Here is a 24,093-nt window from a genome sequence, read left to right as displayed (position 1 = left end):
CGCGCTTGTAATTCCACATGGACATGGCCAGGGGCCAGAAGCTTCACTAGCCACAAACCATGAAGGCTGACACACAGGGAACCTGAGTCTGTGCTGACCGAAGTGAGAGGCCGTGAGTGAGGAGGACACACAGCCTCCCACTTATAGGCAGAAGCCCATCACAGTGAAGCCCGGCAGCCCCGCCCTCAGGAGGTGGTCCATGTGTCACCAGGAAAGGACACGTGGGCCTGGTTCTGCCATCCTGTCAGAGGCGCACAGCCAGCGCTGGGGCCCAGACTGAGGAAAGTCCCAGCCAGGCTGGGCCGGCTGGGAAGACCTCTCTGGGCGTGGGGAAGCCAGCAGGGTGCCTGAGACCAGAGGGGCTAGCGGCAGCCCACCCGTCTCGCACTCAGGCCAGCAGCTTTCTCTCAAATGACTTGGGGACAGTGTTTACTCCTGTAGGTGTCATCTTTCTGTAATTTCTAAGTCTCCAAACAAGACTGTGGCTCAGGTCAGACTCTGGCTCTGCTCACACGTCAGCTCTCAGCAGAGTGCCAATGAGGTATTGGCTTGAGTGGGTTTATTTTTTTGAGAAAAGCAATACATTTTAAAAGTAATACGTGAACATAAAATGTTAATTTGGCACTGTAGTCATCCCTAAAATGAGCATTTAAAAAGGAAAACGGGGTGGGGTTGTGGCTCCGCAATAGAGCACTCGCCTAGCACTTGTGAGGTCCTGGGTTCGATCCTCAGCACCACATAAAAATACATAAATAAAATAAAGGTATTGTGTCCATCTACAACTAAAAAATAATTATTAAAACAAATAAAAAGGAAAAACAGCTATTGAACCATCATGTAGGTACTCTAGAGCTTTTTAAAAGATAAAGACATACCTGTTGTTTTACTAGAGAAATTCCAACAGTCTCAAAAAATTGCTCAATGTAGGAGACGATGGCACCAAACACAGCAGGGCTCCTGGGACCCCCAGGCTCCTGGAAGAAATGCACCACAATGGCTCTTAGAGCAGCCTGAGGGCCGGCAGAGCGCACGTCAGAGCAGCCTTCAGCGGCCCCTCTGTGGACTGAGGACACAAGCTCGCTCCAGCAACCCCAGTCTCTTCAGCAAGCCATGCCACCCGGCATATGCTGGGCAGCTCCAGGCCTCGATGCACCCGTCTTTCAGGCTCCTGTGGGTTTAGCATGGCTGTGGGTAAGTGGCACCACAAGGCCATGGGAACTGGGCTGGGTTTCTGAATTTGAGAAACCCTAAAAGGTCTATGGCAGGCACCAGCGCAGGGGCCCTATGACAGCAGAGCCTTGTTTCTGGGAACCCTTGGAGCAGCAGAAGCTGGGGCACAACACTCAGAGGCCACCTGGCCTCCCTACCCTGGACACCCTCATGACCAAGGACTGCTGGCGTGGCCCCTGGTACTTGGTGTTGCCTTTAAACAGCTCAGTGAGTGCTGTGTGTGCAGTAGGCAGTGAAAGCTCCTCCAAGAACCAAGCACACTTTGCACCTGAAGAGGTGGCATACTCCAAAGGGCTGGTCCTGTAGGTGACCCTGAGGCCCAGAAAGGGTTGAGACCCTGTTAGGTGGCCAATGGAGTTGGGGTCCCAAAGTATAGTTTCCTTCCCATTTCAACCAGCTCCAATCCACCCCATTCCAAGCCACAGAGAGGGTTACCCAGTACCTATGGTGGCAACCATGCCCCCTGTGTGCCAGGAACCCATGCATGTGCTGTGTGTACTCCCATATTTACTTCTGGAGGCATAGGGTGCTGTCTCCACCAACACCAGCAGGAACTCCAGGATTCTTGCAGAAGGAAGGGGTCACTGGTACGTACCCAGATGCTGCCAGCTACAACAGACAAGTCTCTCCTGACAGCTGGCAGAGTTGGCACCTGTTCCTTCCTTATGAGAAACCCCTGACCTGTCACATCCAGCAGTGGGATGGAGGGCTGTGTGTCCTTCAAGTTACCTTAGTGACTGCTCTGAGCTGTCTGTTCCCATGGTGCACAAGGTCCAGGATGGTGCCAACTGCCCTGGGTGTGTCAAAGTCATCTGCCAATGCAGCCTTCACGGCCTCCTTGGTGCTGGTGAGCCTGAGGAAGAAGGAAGACTCACCTACTCCCACAGGGAACAGCGAGGACCTGGGCCTGGCCAGGCACCAACCCATGCAAAGCTCAAACCCCTCCCCAAGAAGGGCCAAGAATTGTACTGTGGGGACCCCCTCCTAGGTCACACGCACAGTCTCATCAGAACCTCATACACAACATCAGCTGCAAGTCGTGTGAGCCAAATGAAAACTCTCAAGTGGACGTGCCTGAACCCTTGGGCCTGAGTGCCCAGCATGTGGAGGACAGTGAGAAGTGACGACTTAAGATGGCAGCTGCCCCTCAACTGACTCATCACAGAAAGGGGTGGCTAGGGGGCCACAGGTCTCAGCCCTGTCTGACCTGGTGATGGTGAGGGGCTATGGGGGACCACAGACTCAGCCCTGTCTGACCTGGTGATGGTGAGGGGCCATGGGACAATGTGGAGAAGCCCAGCCCCAGGAGCAGGGGAGGAGTGGAAGCACCCAGCTGCCAGCTCCAGGTGGGCTCACCACAGGGGCATGAGGCGGGCCAGGCCAGACCTGCCTGGGGGCTTCTGACACTGGTCCCCAGCAGCTGTGACTTTCAGCTCTGTAAGTAGGGAACACATGCCCAGAGTTACTCTGGGCAGCAGGGCTCAGGGGCCTAGAGTTGCCAGGACCACGACAGTGAGAGCCTCTTCCCCTCAGGATCCTGGCCAGTCACCAAGGACCCTCGACTGCACTATCCCCTGCTGTTCCAGGTCCCTCTCCAGAATGTATGAACAAAACCCTGTCCTTACTTGTGTCCCCTCTGTGACAGCCTCTGCTGTCTCTTTTTGCAGTCACACTTCCCCAAGAGCCAAAATCCTCAACCTTCGACTCCCAGCCCTGACCAGGGGTCTCCATGGTACCTTTCCTGCCTTCCTCCTCTACACATGGTGGCCTTGTGTGTCCCCCATATACTCCGGACACTGGAGCTCTCCCTGTCCTGCCATCCCCGTCTCTGCCCTCTCCTACCTGCTAGCCACTTCCCTTGCTGTCACTGGTGTCCTCATCTCCCTGCCTTTCTGCTGGCACTGGCCCCTCATTTGTTACTGGTGCTCTCTCCTGACCCGCCTTCAGACTCTTGCTTTGGCAAATAAAAGGAGGGGATTCTGGGTGACCTTGAGGCCGGGTGGGGCTCTGTGGCCAGCCTGGCAATGGTGAGCAGCAGTCATGGCCACTTCTGGGCCAGTGCACAAGCTGCAAGCACTATCAAGGGAGTAATGGTGGCTGCTGATCAGCCTGGCCCCAGTGACGATGCAGAGAGGCCCTGTACTGATCCACGGGGAGAAGTAAACACTGTTTGAGCCACTGATATTCGGGCTATTTTGACACCAAGTACAGATGGGCCTCTCTGCCTCAATGCAAATGACCATCCTCTATGCCTGGGTTTCCTTCTTGTACCTCCTGAACCAGTGAGCAGGGCCATTATTACCCACGACAGGTAACCTGTACTCCTTCGTCCCCTGCCATGGATGGGGTCAAGGTGCTGGCTGAGCTCCAGACACAAGCCACCTCTGCACTCGGGCCCACCACTCTGGGCTGCCAGACAGCTGGAGCAGCAGGCAGTCCCGTCCCCACCAACTCCACCTGAGTCCAGGTGCTTCATCCTCCTAGGAATTCCTCTTGGAGTATATGTCCTAGTAATGTCCCAAACACAGGTGACCGGCTGGCCATAGCCTTTCCTGTCTCCAGACAGAGGCTTTGGTGTCCACCAACCTTCAGTGTCTCCCCTCCCAGGATATTCTACCCACAGTGAACCCCAAGACTTTCACGTTTAGTGGATAGAATGAATATGAGCACAATTCACCGTGCAGAGGCAGCAGGACTGCAGCTGTAGCAGAGTGTGCGCCTACTAAATGTGAGAGCCCCTTCCTCCCACTCACTGTCCACCCCTTAGGTGAGGCTTGGTCTCCAGCCCTCAGCCACATTCCTCCTCAGGCAACTGGAGGGCACCGGTGGGCTGGGTACCCTCGAGTTACAGTCACAGAGTCCTGTGGGCCCACCTTGCTGTGATGTGCCCATTTTTCTAATGGATGAACTCATCCAACAGTGAAGTCACAGAGATGGGGACACCACTCTGCCAAGTCCAGGCAAAACCAGTCCAGGCGTATATGTTCTTTATAACCTTCACAGCCACCCACAAGTGACACCACAGGCCTGCCCAAGGCCACAAAGCCAATGAGGGGCACCATGAGCTGGGAGTGTCCTGCTTCCACATTGCCTCTATTCCCTGGCAAGTGGCCCAGGTGTGGCGCCTGGAGGAGTGCTGATGTCAGCCACCCTGGCTGTGGGCCTACCTTTCCCACAGCATGTCTTCCTTGACGGGGTCACAGATCAGCTGCCCCTTAACGTAGGCACGTGCGTCCTCCACAAACGAGGCCAGCCCCAGCAGGAGCTGCCTGGCTTCCAGCATGGTGCTGTCACAGTAGTCGATGGCTGAGAGGGAAGATGGTCACTGAGGACGGGCCCAACAGAGGCCCTCCTCACAGCACGCAGAAACCAGCAGAGAACAGGACACCTCCACCTCCGGAACTGTGACCACAGAGCTGCCCCAACACAAAGGCCCCCTCCCCTGAAGGACAGGTGGCCCACAGAGAACTTCCACTACTTTCCACCTTAGAGGCTTTGTTTAAATGATCGACGACGTAAGGGCAGACAGAACAAAGGGTTCTGGGGCGTGGGCCGTGCTGGGGTTAGAAACATCCTAATGCTTCCTCTAGGTTCTCTTCCAGCAGCTGGACCTTCCAGACACGAAAGCAACCACAGACCAAGATAGGGACTTCACCACTGGCCTGTGCTCTGCTCTCCCCAGATGCTGTCCTTTCCAAGTTATAAATGAAATACTGGGGCTCTCAGGCTCGGGAAGGTGGCGTGTCCAGCTCACCTGACCTGTAGCTGCTGCACATGCAGAAGAGCCGGAAGACTTCGGGGGAGAATGTCTGCAGAAAGTCCTAGAAAGGGAGGAATAAGCAGAGCATGTGTCACTTAGGGATCAGCAGTGACTGCAATTGAGCAGGGTGATCCAAACAGCAAGAAATCAGGAATTTTTATAAACACTTGTTTTGTCTCCAAACTTTCATAATCGCTTTTTTCCTGATGATTTCTCCCGTGGAATTTTCTTTGTTCAGTTTCACTTCTGTGGAAAAGACTGAGACTAAAAAGCCCACATGCCCTGAAATTCCTGCTGACAGTCTCAAGGGGCGATTACTGTCCTGCTGTGAGCCCTGGGGACTTGTGCCTGTGTCGTGAAGACACGGGGCCGCCTGCTGCCAGGTGGGCTAGTGACTGATAAGACAGTGCTGTGCACAGGGAGGGTTGGCAAGGAGGCACGGCCACACTAGCAGCTGGCCACACACAGGGGAAGGAGATAGTCAAGTAAAGGCACAGCCGACGTTAACAGTCAGCACGTGCCACATCAGAGCTCGAGCCCAGTGTCCCAATGAGGGGCAAAGGCCTGCTCACCCCAAGGCATGCTGTGGTCAGGACACACCAAGTGTCTCTCCAAGAGGAGACCATCCTGCCTCGGCTACCCAGAGGCCATTCACAGAGGGCCTGCCCGTGGTGAATGATGACTGCTGTTAGAAAGGACAGCAGGAGAATGCGGAGACGAGCAGGGGCCCTTAAAGCAGCCAACATTCAACAAAACCTCTCCATGTGCTGGTCAGCACTTTAGACGTGTTAGACGTGGGGCACAGAGCAGGGAAGGGAGAAGGCTCTGTCCCAGGAAAGGAACTAGGGTCTCCCTGTTTCATTCCCCACCACCAGGTTCACTCCGGGACAGCAGAGCTGTGGCCACTCAGCCCTAAAGCTTCTCACCAGGCCTCCCAGGCCTGCTTGACCAGCTCCCAGTGCCTCTGCAAGGGAGGAGCTGCTAGTTTTTGTCTCCAGATTCTACCAACCCCTATCCTCACCCACTGAGGCAGCAACGATGTGGTGAGCCCCACGGGGGCTGTGGACCTGCAGTCCATTCGCCCTTCCTCCTACCTGCCACGGGATAACACAGGGGCCAACGAGGGGCAGCAGAGGTAAACAAAATGGCCTGGGAGGCCGAGTCATGGAGACCAGCTGCAACTATCTGATGAAGTAGAAAACACGGTCCTAGTACTGGACCACTGAGCAGCTCTCCCAGAGAAAGCTGAATCACGCTGGAGTGGGAGGCCTCCCCGGGGAGTGTGGGGCGGCCTCACCTGCTCCTGCCCAGGAGCGCTGTCCTGTGGCTGCTGGGCCGCAGAGGAGGAAGGAGGCTGCAGACTCAGCTGCTTGGGGCTTGGTCCTTCCCGAGGATGAAGGGGCTCTGGCCCGCCTCTGCCAGGTGGGCACCCCACAACCTGCCGGGGGGTTCTACTCTGTCTGTGCCTGAGGTGGGGAGCCATTCTCATCCAGGGTAGCACTCATCAGGAAGTTGTGGGGCCAGCCCCCAATCCAGGGGTTCCTGACCTCCTGGGAGAGTTAGGAGGTAAGAGTTTAGGAGGGGGGAGAGTCTGCGTAGATGGTTGAATAGTCACACGTCAGTTCTGTCAACCTCTCACTGAAATGTGACATTTCCTTCCAAGAGCAATGGCAGCAACTGACCACAGCAGACGATCAGGGCCCTGGCACGCCCGCCAGGGCGGCAGACTTCTTCCAGCCCCAGTCCTTGCTGCTTGGTGGCACTGCGGTACAGCCAGCCAGCTGCAGGCGGTGGGTGAGCAGCACGTGCCTTCCCCCCTAGCGTCAGCAGCGTCCCTGTGACCCCACGCCTGTGTGTATTCATAAACGTCATGCTGCAAGGAAGGGTGCAGACACCGCCAGGTTGCCTGGTGTGTGTGTGTGTGTGTGTGTGTGTGTGGCCATGTCCAGTCTGACCCCCTTCAGCAATGACCCTGGGATTTCAAGTGCCACCTGTCCCTCTCCCATGTGCTCTTTTCCAAACTGTAGAAAACAACCACAACTCATTAGGGACTCTCCGTGTCCAAAGTGCCGTGCACACTGAGGCCGACCTGACTCACTCACATGCAGTCACATCTGGTTTTCAGTCCAACTTGCTTCCTATTTAAGTCCCCACATGTCCGTGGAAACAGGCTGCTCCCAATGCAATGCAGTGACTCAAGAGACTAGCAGAGAAATGAGGAGCACTGTAGAGGCTTCATCATGTGCAGCATGCCTAGAGGTGACATAATTACGGAGACAAAAAGATGAGGCTTAGAGCTCAAAACCAAGCCCTCCATGAAACGTCCAAAGCTGCACCAGCCCTGCCTGCACTGCACCCTGCTGCAGTACTGGGTCCTGGGTGCTGTGTCCACCGGGAACTCTGACCCCAGTTTTAACCCTTGAATGGTGCCTTCCTGCACGCCCCCGGGCCCCATTCACGGGCCATGTCTTCCAGAACCACCTGTCTGATCTTATGGTTTGGGGTAAAGGCCCTGGTGTAGGGGTCCCCACAAACATGCAGCACAGGGACTCGGGGCCTGGGTCTAGGTCTGGGGAGTCTAGCTGGCACAAGGCATGACTGTTCACTCACGTTGGAATTCCTGAGATTCCTTCTCGAGAGCATAGACATGAACTGCCTCAGCCCAGAGCCTCTGCCTCATGCTGGAGTGGCTTCCTTTATGCCGTGTCCGTAGAGCCTCCTCCAGCAGCTGTGCCAGGGAGTGTGTGTGCACTGCTGCTCTTCCGTCTGGCATGTGAGGCTACGAGCTGCCTACACAGGGGCAGGAGCTGGGTTTGCCTCCTGGTACCCGCCTGGGACACCTGATCACCCAGCTGTCGACAGTCACAGATGTAGTGGTGGCAATGGTGCTTGGGGACCTACGCCCTGAAATCCATGCCCTCTCCCACTCTGTTCACTCTGTGGCATTGGTGCTTAGAGACCTAGCCTGTTTGCTTTTATACATATACACACACATATATTTAGCTGTAGATCACCCTTTATCACTTATTTATTTATATGTGGTGCTGAGAATCGAACCCAGTGCCTCATACATGCTAGGCACGCGCTCCACCACAGAGCCTCAGCCACAGCCCCATTTGCTTTTTGCTCACATCGGTGCCATTAATCACACAATCCTAAAATTACAATATTAGGGAAATTTCATCTTTGATGAATTTCTCTAGTTTAAATTTTTGCTTCCTTTCACAACACATAACCAGTCCCTGTGTTTTCCGGGTAGTCATGTTCTCTGCTTCATCCCAAGAGGGATTCAGGAGGCTTCGGATGTCCCTTCCATTTGCAACCAGTCTCACCGTGTGCTCACAAACCTGTGGACGCTTTCTGAGACACCCAACCATCAAGACTGTTTCTTTTCCCCACTTGGGGTGCACTCTTACTGAGTTAGGTAAAGGGTACAAATAGAAATCCAGAACCCGATCTTTCTATGGCACTCAGTTCTATGGACTATTCCAAAGAGCAACACAGAAAGGGGGGGTGATGTGCAGCGTCATTATGGGGACTGAATTGTGATGCTGTTCATGGGCGTGAACTTCTTACTGTGCCTCTGCTCTGCACTTACTGCTGTCACCAATTTTCATGTACTACCCTGATTACATCACACAACTGGCCACAGCTGTCACAGCAAACTGACACAGTCTGGCTGGAGAATCTCAGTGGGAGGAATGTGACACGTGGGGAGCGCTGGCCAAACTATGGTGACAGCAACAAGCCCTGAGAACCACTGCAAGCTCATGAGGTTCCAGGTGCACACTCGCAGGGGATGAACTAGCACTGGGAGAGTGCTCCCGTCAACCCCAGGTTGGAAGCCAGGCCCTCGGCTCTTAGCACTTTGTAGTTTCCCCTGCACATGACCCACAACAAAGGTGTTGCTACCACTCTAAAGAAGAAACAGCAAAGACTCTGTGACGTGCGGTACAGGCAAGGTCGGGTTCAGAGCTGCCTGAGCGCAGAGGCTGAGGCTGAGCTCCTTCCACACTGACTCTGGCTCCAGCAAGTTTCTGGGAAGACCCAAAATCTCCATGCAAACCACGATACGAGCCTACCTACGGTCTCCACAGCAATGAGGGTGATAGGGACTTTCTGCTGCTGGAACCAGAAAGTCAATTAACATTTTTAACATGTGGTGAAATGGCTTAAGGTCCCCGGGAACTACAGGTCCAGGGCAGATGCAGACTAGTCAAAAATAAAAGAGAAAAAAGCAAAAAAAATACATTCAGATGACTTTAGCAGCTGATAAAGAAACGCATCTTTATAATCCAGTGCAATTCAGCACCAAATTAACAAAACAAACGTTAATCTGAATACAAGTCTTCCAACTTGATGTTGGAGGAGACCTGAAAAGTGGGCATTTCCATACACTTATGCTGAGTTACCAGGCTGCATCTAGCACCTGCGTCTAGATACAAGTCCACTTTGAGGCCTCACCCTGAGTACTGGTCATCAGAGATGGCATTCCAAGTCTGCAGGTTCCACACCCATGATGCAAACAACCACAGACCAAAAACGGCGGCTTCTCCTTGCCATTGTTGCCAGGGTGTGATGACTGCCCGCCTAACACTGACTTCTTACTAGGTATTTTAAGTATCCAGAGAGGACTGCAAGTGTGTGGGAGGCTGGGCTCAGGTCTGTGTGCACACTTGGCTTTTTAAGGACTTGAGCATCCTTAAGGGACTTGACATCCCTGGGGGCTCCTGGAACCAATGCCTTGTGGACGCCCAGAGACAGCACTAGAGGCACTTAGTATTTAGTTAAGGATGTGCACCACTGCACTGTGGGCCACAGACTCAAGGTCTCGTGGACAAGTCCACAAGAAGGAAATGAATCATGGAATATCACTACCGAGACTCGCTATGTGGTCATTAAAAATAGAGTGTCGGGGATGGGGCTGTGGCTCAGCAGTAGTGCACTTGCCTGGCATGTGTGAAGCACTGAGTTCGGTTCTCAGTACCGTCTATAAATAAATTTTAAAATATAAAGGTCCATCAACCACTAAAAATAAATAAATAGAATAGAATAGAGTGCCGAGTTGGCAATATCTACAAAAAACTGAAAGGCACATCCCCTAGCAGAAAACTTGGTATGATCTAAATGGCAATCACCGGGAGCTCCCACAAGGGGCACTCAGCCATTCCAAAGGATGAGCCCGCTCCACATGGCAGAAAGGGACCACGCCAAAGATTAATCATGTGAACAAAGGGAGAGCCAAGGTGCACAAGCCCTGTGCGCAGAGAAAGCTGCAAGCAAAGCACTTCTGCAGTGGGGCACGGTGATGCAGCCTGTGATCCCGGGAGGGTCACAAGTTCAAAGCCAGCCTCAGCAACTTAGCGAGCCCTAAGCAACTCAGCGAGACCCTGTCTCTAAATAAAACATAAAAAGGGCTGGGGATGTGGCTCAGTGGTTAAGCACCCTGGGTTCAATCCACAGCACCAAAAAATAAATCAATAAATAAAAAATCTGAAGTGTCACAGATATTCAACTCCCAAAGAGCCCGCCCACAATGGCTGCTCCAGGAGAGGAACCTGGCTAGGGACACCTGGCAGGAGACTCACCTCCCCTGCTTTACCTCTGGGGGTCTCCGCCACGTGCATCCCTGTCCTGTGTGTCCTTCCCGCACTTCTCTGATGAGATCCAGCACCTACTATCAGGAGGAAACACAGCTGGGCAAGACACACCGCTCTGCCTGCCGCTGAGAAGCGGGGAGGGGGAACTCACACACACACTGGAAGCAGTGTGAATGGCATCAGGCCTGTAGCCCCCCTTCAGTCACAGAGAACACAGAAGACACAGAGGTAAATGGCACCATGAAGAAGCAGGCAAACCCAGAACGTGGAATGCTCGCTGGGACGGTGGCCCAGACTCTTCATGAGGGAAGATAAAGTTAGAGTCAGCTGCACATCACAGACCTAAATCGGGGCTGGGGATACAGCACAGTTGGTAGAGTGCACCGCGATTCAGCCTGTGCTTGGAGGGGGTCCTGGTATGCCACGTGGCGAGCCGTGACATCATGATGAGTGAAAGTAAGCAGCCATGAAGACAAATGCCACGTGACGGCAAAGGAGCCCTAGCCAGGGAAGCGGGAAGAGGGTGGCTGCCAGGGACGGTAGCATGGGGGAGCGGGGAGCTGTCCAGTGGAGCAGGGTTCTGGTCTTGCAAGATGGAAATGTCCTGGAGAGCTGCTGCACACCTGGGCGGCACGCCTGGGCGGCACACCTGGCAGACCCGAGCTGTACAGGGATCACCATGGTCAGTTTTATGTTCTCTGTTAAAACCAACTTTGCTTAAATGACTAAAATGATTCAACGTCCAAATACAACTCATGAACCTTGACTGGATCCTGACTTTACACAAGAAGAAAGTTATAAAACACAGCTTGGGGACCAATGGAGAGATTGGTAACACGAAGAGACTGCTGCTGACTTTGTAGGTGTCTAGATTACGTAGCAAAGCATCCTTGTTTTTCATCGTTGCACGTGGAATAGAGGCATCCTGCTGTCTGCAATGTATGTTCTGATACTTTTGTGTGTGTGTGGTGCTGGGAATTGAACCCAGGGCCTATGTTTGCGAGGCAAGCACTCTACCAACTGCGCTGTATCCCCAGCCCTCACAGTGAGCACGCACACAGGCACGGGCACACTGGGAATGCGGTCCCCCAGAAGATGACTCCTGGCCTAAGGGTTTTGTGGAACTGCTGAGAACCAGCAGACACAAGAAAAGTTGGTCTGTCTGTTCCTGCCGATCTGCACAATGCACACAGGGATGCGCCCGCCCGTCTGTTCCCGCCGGTCTGTGCAGTCCATTCGGGGACAGGCCTGGCTTGTTCCTGCCGGTCTGCACCGTGCACAGGTCGGGCCTGTCTGTTCCTGCTGGTCTGTCTGGCCAGTGTCACTTTCAGGCTGCAGCCAGAGGACCTCTGATGGGTTGGAGGTGAAGATGCATGTCTTCCCCACATAGCAAACCAGTAACTGCAGCATGTGTGGTGACCTCTGCATGTCACCTTCAACTCTCTCTCCTGTGAGTTTGAAACTTTGATAAAACTGAAAACTTAAAATTTGAGAAGCATGTATCAATGCTCTTTCGAGGAGCTGTCCCTGTCAGCTCACTCAGATTTGATGGGAGGAGCATGCAGTGGTTGGGTATTTAGGTGACGATGCTCTGATGACTATCTTTATCAATTTATTTCACAATTAAAACTAAATTTAACTTTAAAGACAGGCCCAAAGACAGGGGTAGCAATCAAACCATCTGCACTTGCTGCCACCACACACTGACAGTCCCTGAGTCATCACCACCACAGTGTTTCCAGGTTGTTAGGGAGACAGGCAGCGCTGGGCCTCCTGAAGGCCAGCACACACCAGACGTACCAGCAGGAGATCCAAGCCCACACTAGCAGGAGGAGGCTAGCCAGGGACATGGACTCTAGCAAATAGCATCCAAGAGCTAAAACTTACAGAAAAAAAGTGGGAGAAAGAGGTGCTGTTCTGGGAACGCCGAGGAGGAAGGCAAAGGCTGACCCAGAGGAGAGTAGGAGCAGGGCAGGCAGAGGCCACGGGGAGGGTGGCTACTGGGGCCTTGAGACCAGGAAGAGCACGGTGGCTGGGAGGAGGTGGCAGCGGCGGACAAGGGCCCCAAATCCAATGCTTCTCATACTTTTGGGGCAGCGTGCTGAAGCTGCCGGCCCCTCAGGACACACAAGCACAGTACCTTAATAGTGATGTAGTTTTTCAATGATTTGGACATTTTTTCTTCTTTGCCTTTTACGTGCAAATGCCCTGAAACAAAAACAGAAGCATTCCCTCTGAGCTGGGTGAGGAGACCTTTCACCCAGCTGTTGCCACTGCTGCCGAGTCACAGGTGGGGAGGGTGGGGGAGGCTGGGCCAGGCTGTGCTCCCTGGAGAAGCAGGAGAAGCCGGCCCTGCACCACGACGGCTCGTGCCTCCAGTCCTCACTCCCCCAAGGACGTGTCACACCTATGCTCACTCTGTGGCTCCAGGGACACCCTTGACACCCTGGGCGATGACCACATGGTACCCAGGACAATGGCCAAGCATGACATGGATGGCACCTTTTGTACTCCCGTCCTGTGACCCAGAAACACTGCCATGTCCCATCCAACACAGAGGACATGAGCCCTCTCCCGACAGTGAGGCAGTGGGAAAGTGCTGGGCTCCTCAGGGGACGAGCCTGTGGCTCCAGGTGGGACCGCTATCTTACATGGACACCCTCCCCGACTTCTCTGCACTGCAGGATGGTTTCACCCTGTGTGCATGAAGGCAGGAGGAAAGCCAGACCCACTTAAGGAACATTTAAATCTGAACCCGGAATTCTTCCTGACAATTTTATGGTTTATCTCCAAGGGAGGGCCCCACTGTACCTAACAGAAGCTTCTTCCTCTTTTTTAACACAACTTCAAATAATAAGGGTGTTCCAAGATTTGTGTTTCTGAAAACTGGTAAGATATGACTTCCAAAAAGATACGTAACCTTGAGCAGGTGGCTCTAAACAACATGTCACACACAAAAGCATAATTAAAATTTTAAATGTTGACAGCGTCTGGAAAATCAGACATGTCTGCTGAGGTCTGAATGTTTATGTCCTCGCCAACTCATGTGGAACCTAGCCCCAAGGATGTGTAGGAGGTGGAGCCTGGAAGTGAGGTCATGAAGTAAGGCCTCTAGGAGTGGCATTAGTGTATTAACCTGTTTTCTGTTACTATAATGAAACACCTGAGGCTAACTACTTTATAAAGAAAAGATGTTTATTTAGCACACAGTTCCAGAGGTTCAAGGCCATGGAGCTGGCATCAGCTTGGCTTTAGTGAGGTAGATGGCATCATAATGGTGGCATGAGAGGGAGCAATCATACTGAGAGACAGGAAGCCAGAGACTGGAAAGGGGCAGGCTCCCTCCTCTCATGATCCCCGTGCAGAAGCAACCTGGGTCCTATGAGCTGCTTCTGAGGCGGTGTCCCCTGTGACCAGTCACCTCCACCAGGACTCACGGCTTAAAGCCCTGCCACCTCAACACCACCACACTGAGGACCAAGCTTCCCACATGTGGACCCTTGAGGACACATCAAACCATACCTGAAGCCCAGCGATGCCCTTCTAAAAGGAACCCCAGAAAGATCCTCAGCCCTTCTGCCACGTGGGACACAGAAAAGAGAGCTGCCTGTGGACCAGGAGCAGCCCTGCTGGGCTCTGGGTCTGCCAGGGCTCAGATGTGGTGAGCAGCACGTTCCTGCGGCTCCACGCTCCCAGCCCACGGCTCGTTGAGAGCAGCCCCACTGATGAAGTTACCCTTGACTCCACAGCTCTGTCCTCGCTCCACTGAGGAGAAACCCTAGGAACCTGGGGGACTCAGGGACACGGCTGGTTTTCTAGTGTGGAGTCACGTTGGCAAGGAGATTCCAACTGAGCCAGTAGGTGCCAAGAGCCCTCTCCCAGCCACACTCAGAGGTGGCCTGGCCTGCTATCTTCTGGGCACCCAGCTCATGGGGACCCGACAGAAGCCGACAACGTCTGAGCGTGGGCTTCAAGGTCACCCGCACCCCACCCCACCCACCCAAGGGACAGCAGAGTGTCCGCAGAGGGATCTCCATTGTCTCAGTCCACTCGGCGAGCTGTCCCAAACCTGCCATGGGGGGTGCAGTGATACCAATTTCCAGGGCACTGAGATGTGGCGTGGGGACCTCTCAGTAGGCCCTGTGCACATCTGCTCTCTGAGGACACAACTTGGAAGTCCTCACGCTCAGGTGGAGACACTCGTTTGCACATGATCTAATATGGAGAACAGACACCTGCCTGGCAACAAATTTCAGGTGCCCCAAAGAGTGGGGTTTTAAATGTCCTATCCCCAGGCAGTGGCACCTCTCTCCTGCGTGAGCACCACTGAAATGGATGGCCATTCTGCTGAAGGCATCCGTGCGTGGAGCAGGCCCCATCACTGGCCTTCAGGAGCTGCTGAATTCAGGGAAGGGGTCAATAGTCGGCAGTTGTCAAGTCTGCGAATGACAGTCCAGGCCCAAGGCTCCGCACTAATGAACCAGCCCTTCCAGAGAAGCCGTCCAAAGAGGTGGATGCAGCAGTGTGGGGCCTCGCCTCCTCCAGGGAGTGGGGTAAAGGACCACGGTAGGAGTGCACTTCAGGGCAAGCGGCCTCCCATGCTCCCTCCCACCAGAATCCCACCTGACGCCTACTCAGACGATGGCACTGTAATGTCCCCATGCTCCGTCTCCTAACGGGGACAACCTGACTTCCTGATCCAAGCAGGGACTCACAGCTGGCATTTACTAGATGTTGATGTGTGCACCCCCAGCCCTGCCCCACCGCACACTCGCCTTCTTTGTCTAATAGCTCAGCTGTCCTTCCCAAAGGGCGGGAAAACCTGGTAATTCTGGCCCCATGGCCTTTATCAAAACTTGAACATATGAATCTTCTTATGCATCAAGGTGAGTTCCAAAATCGCCATGCTCACGGGAGGGCTGACTCCACGGTGCTGCTCTGCTCTGAGACGGAGGCCGCGAAGAGCGGAGCAGACGCCAGTGTCCTGAGGAGGACAGGTGCACTAGCGACCATGCTGCAGCGCAAGAGGCAGGTGCCCCGAAGAGTGGGGTTTTAAATGTCCTATCCCCAGGCAAGCTTCTGAAGGTCTATCTAATGGTTTACTTGAAAGACACTCACACAGAACAGCACTAAAAAACAGTTTCCACATCCTAGTCAGTTCCAAACAGGTGTATCTGTTACTCCAGTCCAAGGAAGTTTGTGACTGACGGCTAAAATCCAAAGGTGATTTCAGACAAGTCCGTCTCCTATTAGCTGACCTATGTATTTCCAAATGTGACAGAATTGACAGAACAGAAAGAGAACAAAGTAGTTTCAAGCCATTACTTACCAGAATGTAGAAAATAATTTCCCCACTGCTCACACTGATGGAAGACCTCACACTGTGCAATCTCGTTCTCGTGATGGGGAAACGCTAAGTCCACCCCACCCGAGTGGATATCCAGCTGACCTCCAAACACCATGCTGCAAGATGGAGCAGAGCAGGGACTGAGTTCACGTAACGTGTCCTCCGAACCACTTCTCACCCCGAGTCCCTCCAGCCTCTCTATGCCACCGAACCCACGCTGTCAACACAAACCAACTGGCATGCTGAGGTAGTGAAGGCAGCAGGGAAAACTGAAATTTTGCCACTAGTCCCCAGTTCACAGCTGTTCATCCTGGTGCAGAGACTGAATTCTCTTTGCTCCAGGTTTAACATACTGTTAAAAAAAACTTACAAAATTACCTTCTCTTACTGTCCATAGGGAGATTTAGTGGGTTTCCAACTTCACCAAGAGCTAGAACTATGAAATCAGGAGAATTTTCCATTCAGTTTTGAAACTAACTAATGGCCACAGGTGAAAAAGTCCATCAGCCTCCCCAGCTCTGTGGCTCCGCTGGGCTCCGCTCACCCGGAGCCTCCGTCCTGCACACCTGCACAGAGAGCTACCAGGGCTGGCGGAGAAGCGAGGCCGGGTGTGCCTATGCTCACAGGAGGGCTGACTCCCGGTGCTGCCTCTGCCTTGAGACGGAGGCCGGGAACGGCAGAGCAGGCAGCAGTGCCACTCGGGGCCTCAATGGCACTGCTCAGGGACAGTAGGAGCCCAGAGTAGGTCTTCCTAAATGCTTATGGACATTTCCAAAGGTGCCACGGGCTGGCTGAGGGCCTCCTGCCCCAGGGCTCTGGCTCCACACACTGGGGCACCCCATGCTTGGGCCACCTGAAGAAGGTAACCTGGGGTGAGTGAAGGAAACCCAGAAGACACCGGAGGGCAGCCTTTCCTAGACAGAGGACCCGCTGTGTGGAAAGCCAGCCACGCCCTGGCTCTGGTTCCCCTCCTCCCTCGCAGCTGTCATGCCAAGGGAGCCCTTGCCCACCCAGGCTGTGCTGGCTCCCTGCTCCCATCCACGTCCTCGGCCAAGTGCAGCCCAGGGAGCCTTACCTGGCCATGGCGGAGCATTCGATGTGCCAGCCGGGCCTGCCGTTCCCCCAGGGCGAGGCCCAGAACACCTCCTGGGGCTTAGCTGCCTTCCACAGGGCAAAGTCACTGGCGTGCCGCTTGTCCGAGTCCCCTGCCAATGACAAACAGTTAATCAGCGGGGCCGACGTGAACCACCAAAGCCACCTTAGTGAGATGGCGTGTGCACATCCCAAAGACCCCGTTCCTCCTAACACCTCAGTTTCCCACTGTACACCTGGCTCTTTCCCCTTGAGGGACGGAGGACTAGCGAGTCTTCCACCAGGGGACGGGGCGACAGAGCCAGCCACCAGGGCGTCCTCAAGCAAGGCCGACCAGGGCATGCGAGCTGAGGCGTGGTCCCCTCCTTCTCCTTGAGGAAGCCTATTTGTCAGAGACTGAGTTTCAGAATAATTTTTCCAAAAATGTCGACAATCACAGCGTGCAAAGGAAATCACCCAGGGCCAACCACACGGTAAGGAAGGGAAGTCCGGCCGAAGACTGATGTTGTGTCCAAAGTCATGCCGGAATGGCACGTGACACGTGTCTCAGACTGGAGAACACCCCCGACTCGTGGGGCGCCCCTACACGGCACGCTTCCCACCCGCTTCAGGGACTCCTACAGACTCTGCACTTGACGAGTGCTGAGGTCCGCTCCAGTTCACTGCCTTGTGGCTGTCACCGCCTCAACCGTCTCCACTTACAAACGTCACACAGCCACAGCACAGCAGTGCCGCTCGTGGCTGCAGGCTGGAGAGCAGGACCAGCAGCATGGCAGGGCGGGGGCCACCCTGCAGGAGGTCGAAGTGAAGACAGAGCCACAGACAGAAATCCAGAGACTAGTGGAGAAGAGGGTGGCCAGGCACTCGGGTAAGGGGAGCAGCTGGCCAGAGGCCACAACAGGCCTCTCGGTGCAGAAAGCAATGCCGGCAACGTGAAGGTGGCTCAGATGAAACTGCACTTCCTGCCACGCAACTCTCTGTCCGAGTGGGGCCCAGAACCTCTGTCCGCAGCTGCTTAGCCGTGGAGGAGCAGGCCAGCGGGGCCACTCTGAGGGAGGCCTGTGCCAGCTCACTTGCCCTTTGGTTGCTTAAAGTGCTCCTGGTGCTCCCATCTGGATGCTCTGACGAGTCCCCTGAAGAGGAAGGGCCACCTTTTATCCAGGTCACAGGGTGTGTTGTCACATCAGGTGACACAGCAGGTGCCCAAGCAGTGACATTCTGTGTAAGACTGCCCACTCTGGGCCAGGTCACCTGTGTCCCCCCAGCGCTACCTCACTGTTGACCTCAAGGGGGCTCCACTGGCGCAGCACCCCGTGACTCCCCCTCTGCCTGTGAGCGCTGAGGCAGGTGTGATGTCGAGCCCCGGGAAAGCCCCTCAGGAGGGCGGGCTTCCTCAGAGCAAACCCCAGACCCTTTTCAGGGTCAATGGGGACTCTGGAACATGCCAACTGTTCCCGACAAGACTTCAAAGACTTAGGAAAGTCCTCTGGGAATCAAGAAGGTAGAATGACTCATGCCCGGGGCCCAGGAAATGGAGAGAGCTGTTGCCCTAATGACAGCGTGCTATGCTGAGAACACGGGTCACAGGTAGCGGTGTGAGGGGACACCCTGGCCATGGGTTTCACCTCCAGCCAGGCTAACCTGGAGGGGAACGGCCACCTGCCAACAGGCGTGGGCTCAGAAAACTGCTCCCAGAGGGGCTCTTCCTTCAGAAGTTCCTGGAGGTGAGCCAGACACACGGCCAGGGCGAGGGTGACGTGGGACGATGGGCAAATGGAGCTGGACGGCACCAGACAGCCAATGCTGAGTGCAGACCTGGGGCACCCGCGCTGAGTGGCGCAGAGGAAGGAGGCCTGGGCCGAGCACTGAAATGCAGCACGTACACTAAGACAGAGCGTTCCCAGCGACTCAGACACAGCCAGCCCTCACAGGTCACCTTCCAAGGACAACACTGAGACCAGCTCCACAAAGACTGTGTATGGAGTCACCAGGCAGCAACCTGTCCACACAGAGCATTCCACAGATGAATGAGGACAAGCTGTGTGGCAGCACGTGGAACCCCCCTCTGTGACAAGCACCTGTGCCTAGCACAGCAGAGGGGACCCAACCAGAGGCAGAGACCCTTGGTGCCCCGTGGGGAATAGGGACCGTCTACAAGTCTCCACCTGCAGACTGATAACCAGGGTAGGCTCCTGGATCCCACTGCCCATTACAAAGTCCCCACTGAGGAAAGGGGCCACGGGACACTCGTCTTGTGCACTGTGTGGGGCAAGTGAGGGAGGGACACAGAGGCCAGAAACACCCCAGAGGATGTGAATACGGAGCACAGCTCAGCTTCACCAGAGTGCAGGGACCCTGTTCAGAAAGGTGAGGAGGTGACACAGCCATAGCCCAGTGGTTGCTCCTAAGGGCAGGCGGGGCTGGGATGGGGTGCGATACACAGGCCCTGGGGTCTCTAGATTGGTGCCACTGCTGTATCCCTTCACCAGAGATGACCAAGGAGCCTCCACCCAACACATCACTAAGTCTATGTTATTTTTCATTGGGTTATTACAACAGTTGAGACATTAGAACCCTTTTGCTTCTGAAATGACATATACTGAAACATTAGAATTTTTTTCATCCTAGGCACAGTAGCACACCTGTAATACCAGTGACTTAGGAGGCTGAGACAGGAGGATTACTGTTTGAGGCCAGTCTCAGCAACTTAGTGAGGCCCTGTGCTACTGTCTCAAAATAAAAAATAAAAAGGGTTGGGGTGTAGCTCAGTGGTAGAGTATCCCTAGATTTAATCTCCAGTACAAAAAAGAAGAACACAGTTTTCATTGTGTGCAAAGATGAGTACATATATTATCTTTGTTTTGTATAAACTTATGCTATAATTTTGTATTTTCATATTTGCTTTTGTATTAGAAAACAATTTTAATTTTAAAAAGTGTTGCAACAAGAATGTGAAGCAACAGGAACTCTTGTATTCTTTTTTGGGGGGGCGGGGCAGGACTGGGGATTGAACCCAGAGTCTTATGCACACTAGGCAAGCGCTCTACCACTGAGCTACATCCCCAGCTTGTTTTCACTAAGTTGCTGAGGCTGGCCTTGAACTTGTGATCCTCCTGCCTCAGCTCTGAGTTGTTGAGATTATAGGCATGCGCCACTGCACCTGGCTCAGGAACTCCCTTTCATTGCTGGTGGGAGTACACCTGGCTCGCCATTTTGGAAGACATCAGTATCTTACAAACCAAATGTAGTCTTACCATATGATCCAGCAACCACACTCCTTGGAATTAACCTGAAGCTAAAAACTTACATACAAACAAAAACCTGTGCACAGGTGTTCACTGCACCTTTAATAACAAGCCAAAACCTGGAAGCAACCAAGATGTCCTTTAGGGAATGATGGATTAAAAAATCTCAGTGCACCTGGACAATGGAAGATCATTCAGTACCAAAGAAAAATGAGCCTCACGCCTGGTGATGCAGAGGGAACCAGGATGCGTATGACCAGGAGGAAGAAGTCAACCTGAAAAGCTTGGACCACAAGACCTCGACTCCGGGACACTGGAAAAGCAGTGGAGGAGTGACAGACCAGCAGTCACCAGGGAGGGTGCACAGGGCAGAGGTGTGCAGGCATAACTGCTGGGCCACGCCATCTCTGCATCTGTCCAATCCACAGAACCCATGGCACTAGGAGGATTCTAAGCTATGCCCTTGGGTGACTGTGACAAATGGACACTCTGGTGGTGATGCTGGCAATGGGCAAGGGTCAGCCGCTGCAGGGGAAGAGGTCACAGCAACTCTTGAAGCCTACACTTAATCCTGCTGTGTACCCAAAGCAGCTCAAATAAAAAATAAAGTCCATCAAAGTAAAATAAAAGACTGCAGCTGATACTAGAATGCATAACTCTCACAAATCCCTGTACCCGGAAGGTACCCTAACACCTGCTCGTAGCCACAGCTCACGTGAGGATAGCCCCCCTATGGAGGGAGCAGGGTAAAGGTAACAAATACAATTTCTGAGAGTCACATAAATAATGCTACAATAATTAGGTTTAAATGGCAGTCTTCAGGACAAGAAGATAGTACACCTGGCTATCTTGGACAACTTATCTTTTGGGTTTCTGCTTGTTAGTCTGGAGTGGAGACAGTACATAACAGATCCCAGTGTGCTGGTGGGGACTCAGTACATGACGGGAGCAAGCCACAGGAGTGTCGAAATGTACCTATCACGCCACGAACACCAAGAGGAACAGGAGAGTGGGTGAGCAGCCCTCTCAGAGCAGGGCTGGGTGGAGCCGCTGCACCTGCTGCTGAACGCCACACTCCATCATCAGGGCAGGGCCAATGTCACCATTTCTGAGCAAGTCAAGGCCCAGCTCAGACCTTGCTCTCTGGAACCCATGTGAGGCTGAGGCTTGGGGCCCAGAGGGCAAGCTCGGCACCCACCTGGCTCTCCAGCAGGCCCAGGTGCCACGCCGACCAGTCTGCCATACTTGTCTCCTCTTGACTGCAGATCAAAGTAGACGTTGCCTGTTTCACGAGATAGTTAGGCATTCATCACTTCTTGTCTGAAATATCAGCATCTCTCAAGGTTGATATCTAACGAGTTATTAGAATTTAAATACAGAAGATGGCATCCTTCACTTGACCCCTTTTGCTGTATTTTAAAGCCAGAATTAACAGGGACTTAGAATCTCGGTCTGACCACACCCTGGGCACCTTTCATTCAGAGATTCTTCTTGCTGAGGTGTCACGGGCAACTAACTTTTGAGACCCACTGACAAACGATGTACCTATGGAGAGAGTGGCCCAGGGATAAACCCTAACATGAAGGACATGTCTCGGAGGTCTTGCTCTTGTCCCCAAGCTTTGTTATACAAATTCCTAAGCTAAGCTGAAAGAAGACCACAATGAACGCCTGTACACCTCCCATAGATTCCAAACTGGTACAAGACCAGCTCTCCAGGCCCATCTTCTCCTGGGGTAGGGAAACGAAGAGTTTTGTGGAGAGACGCACACAGTGGGAAATCCCAGAACTTTTTTTTTGCAATGTGGGGGATTGATAGGCATGTGCTCTACTGAAGAGTTACAACCCAGACCAAGCCCAGCACAGTTTTGCTGCAGGACAGACAATATAGCACTCAGCCTATTCCACAACTTGGATGTGTCCAGCTTCTTGAACCCCGACAGCATTACTCAGTGACCAGTTCTGATAACATAAAGCCTACCTTTTACTGTTGGATAGGCACACCCACGAGCAATTATTCCTTCAATGAATGAGATTATCTGAGGAATGTTTTCAGTTACTCTCAAGTACACTGTTGGAGGGAGAACCTGGAAGAAAGCAGAGACACAACCATGTTGCCCTCATCCTAAATCACAGCATAGGGTTCAGCTCGACCTAACCACAGCCATGCTTGAGTCATAACTCCATGACTGCCTCAGAGCAGCCCTAGTCGGTTTTGCCCGAAGTTTCCCAGCAGAGTATAGACCGACAAAGCCGTAAGTGGTGCGCGGGACTTTGCAACTGGACCCTGGCACCAGGAACTCTATTAGTTTATGATCAACCAGGTCCACTCTAACCAGGATGAAGTCACTTTTGTCCTAATCCATAAATATGCCCCTTTCTGACCCAAACTGCACGAATCCAACTCATCCTACTGCTGCACAGGATCATGCTGCTGCCTGTAAGCCCCAGCGAACTGCACCCTGTGCGGTCCTGGGTCTGTCGGCCTCCTTCAGTCTCACAGTGGCACACTGGGACCAGCCTCATACACTCTGACTGGACTGCTCTGGAACACATGGGTCAGCTACTGCTGCCCTTCACAGTCCCAGCATACTTTCCTCATGGGAAGAAAAGCCAACCACACACTTTACCTTCAGGGCTGCCATGTCCTGCTTAAACTCTTCCTCATACAGACTGGCCAGTGAAGCAGGTGATACCTTCATCTGCAGAAGGACCAGATGAGCATGTTAGAGCCCAAGACCCCACTGGAACCACAGAGGCAGGCGCCCCACAAATGCACTTCTCCACACCAAAGGCCTCCTGGGGTGGATGAGGCCACCAAAGCCCACTGGGGGGAGGGACTGCGTGAGCAGGGCTGGGTCCAGAGGGGCATTGATTCCAGGTCCTACACTTGCACCAGGAGCTTAGCTAGTTGAAGGCTTACTGACCTTGTTCTCTGGTTAGAGAAAAGAAGAAAGGAACAGTGTCACAATTTCCATGATATAAGAAACAAACAAACTCCACTTCTCCAAAACAGGGCAGAGCCAGATCTAGTCTTCTTGTGCACGTGCTGCTGGGCTGGGGCCCAGCCGCACCATGTGGGCAGGCGCTCTGCCATCGAGAGGCAAAGCCCCTCTTTGCCTTCAGGAGGAAAGACGTGATCAGAAACACATTTGAGAGGAGATCCCTACAGAAACATCTTGAAAGTAATTCAACATACTAATCAGGGGTACCGAAGCCCTGAGGTCATGTGGCTAGACTCCTGGGAATGGAGGGGGCCACCAAAGGGCACCAAAGCAGCATGTTGCACCTTGAATGTTGGGTGCATTTGGGGCACAGGCCTGTAGCTCCTGCCAGATTTTCACAGAAGGCTGGACCTGGACTCATCTAGGTGTGTCACTGTCCAACAGGGACACGCCATGAACAGAGGCTCCGAGGCTGCCGGCCTCACATGTGCACCACAACATGCCGCCTCTATCACATGCTAGGCTTGCCTCTGACCTGCTCTGTGAATAGGCCTCCTCTCCTTGTGGGTGAAGATATCTCTGCTCCAGAGCATTAAGAATCATCTTTCTCAAGTTTCTCAATGCCACACCTGAGGCTGGGCAGCCACATCACCTGAGGCCTGTGTTCCTCCTTCCCAGGGCTCTGAGAGGGTACCATCATCCCAGAAACCAGGACCAGTGAGGACTCACTGAAGAACCGAGAGCTGCTCAGCCGGCTGTCCTTTCAGCCCCGTGTGCTTGGCAAATCAACAAGCTAAACCTCGCAGCCTTTGCTTTCTCTGAAACGTGGAAATACCCCACCCAGTCATCCCCCAGACCACTCTGAAGCCTCGCTA

The 24,093-nt window shown here is 53.5% G+C and overlaps 1 protein-coding gene across 3 annotated transcripts in view; it reads right to left on the bottom strand.

Annotated features, from left to right (window-relative positions):
• The window catches only part of Cars2 (cysteinyl-tRNA synthetase 2, mitochondrial), a 36,658-nt gene that overhangs the window by 2,330 nt on the left and 10,235 nt on the right, over positions 1-24,093 (bottom strand). For all 3 annotated transcript variants that reach the window (XM_026400089.2, XM_026400100.2, XM_026400109.2), the window contains 10 exons: positions 22,904-22,975; positions 22,255-22,360; positions 21,473-21,556; positions 17,013-17,142; positions 15,920-16,053; positions 12,731-12,798; positions 4,985-5,051; positions 4,398-4,536; positions 1,960-2,083; positions 876-974 (listed from right to left, as the gene is read on the bottom strand). In XM_026400089.2, coding sequence (XP_026255874.2) covers positions 876-974; positions 1,960-2,083; positions 4,398-4,536; positions 4,985-5,051; positions 12,731-12,798; positions 15,920-16,053; positions 17,013-17,142; positions 21,473-21,556; positions 22,255-22,360; positions 22,904-22,975 — 1,023 coding nt within the window. The remainder of the gene's footprint in view (positions 1-875; positions 975-1,959; positions 2,084-4,397; positions 4,537-4,984; positions 5,052-12,730; positions 12,799-15,919; positions 16,054-17,012; positions 17,143-21,472; positions 21,557-22,254; positions 22,361-22,903; positions 22,976-24,093) is intronic.

This window comes from Urocitellus parryii, chromosome 2 (assembly GCF_045843805.1).
Source record: "Urocitellus parryii isolate mUroPar1 chromosome 2, mUroPar1.hap1, whole genome shotgun sequence".
Taxonomy (NCBI): Eukaryota; Metazoa; Chordata; class Mammalia; order Rodentia; family Sciuridae; genus Urocitellus; species Urocitellus parryii.
The sequence above is the reverse complement of the archived record's forward strand: the minus strand, read 5'-3'. Positions and strand labels throughout refer to the sequence as shown.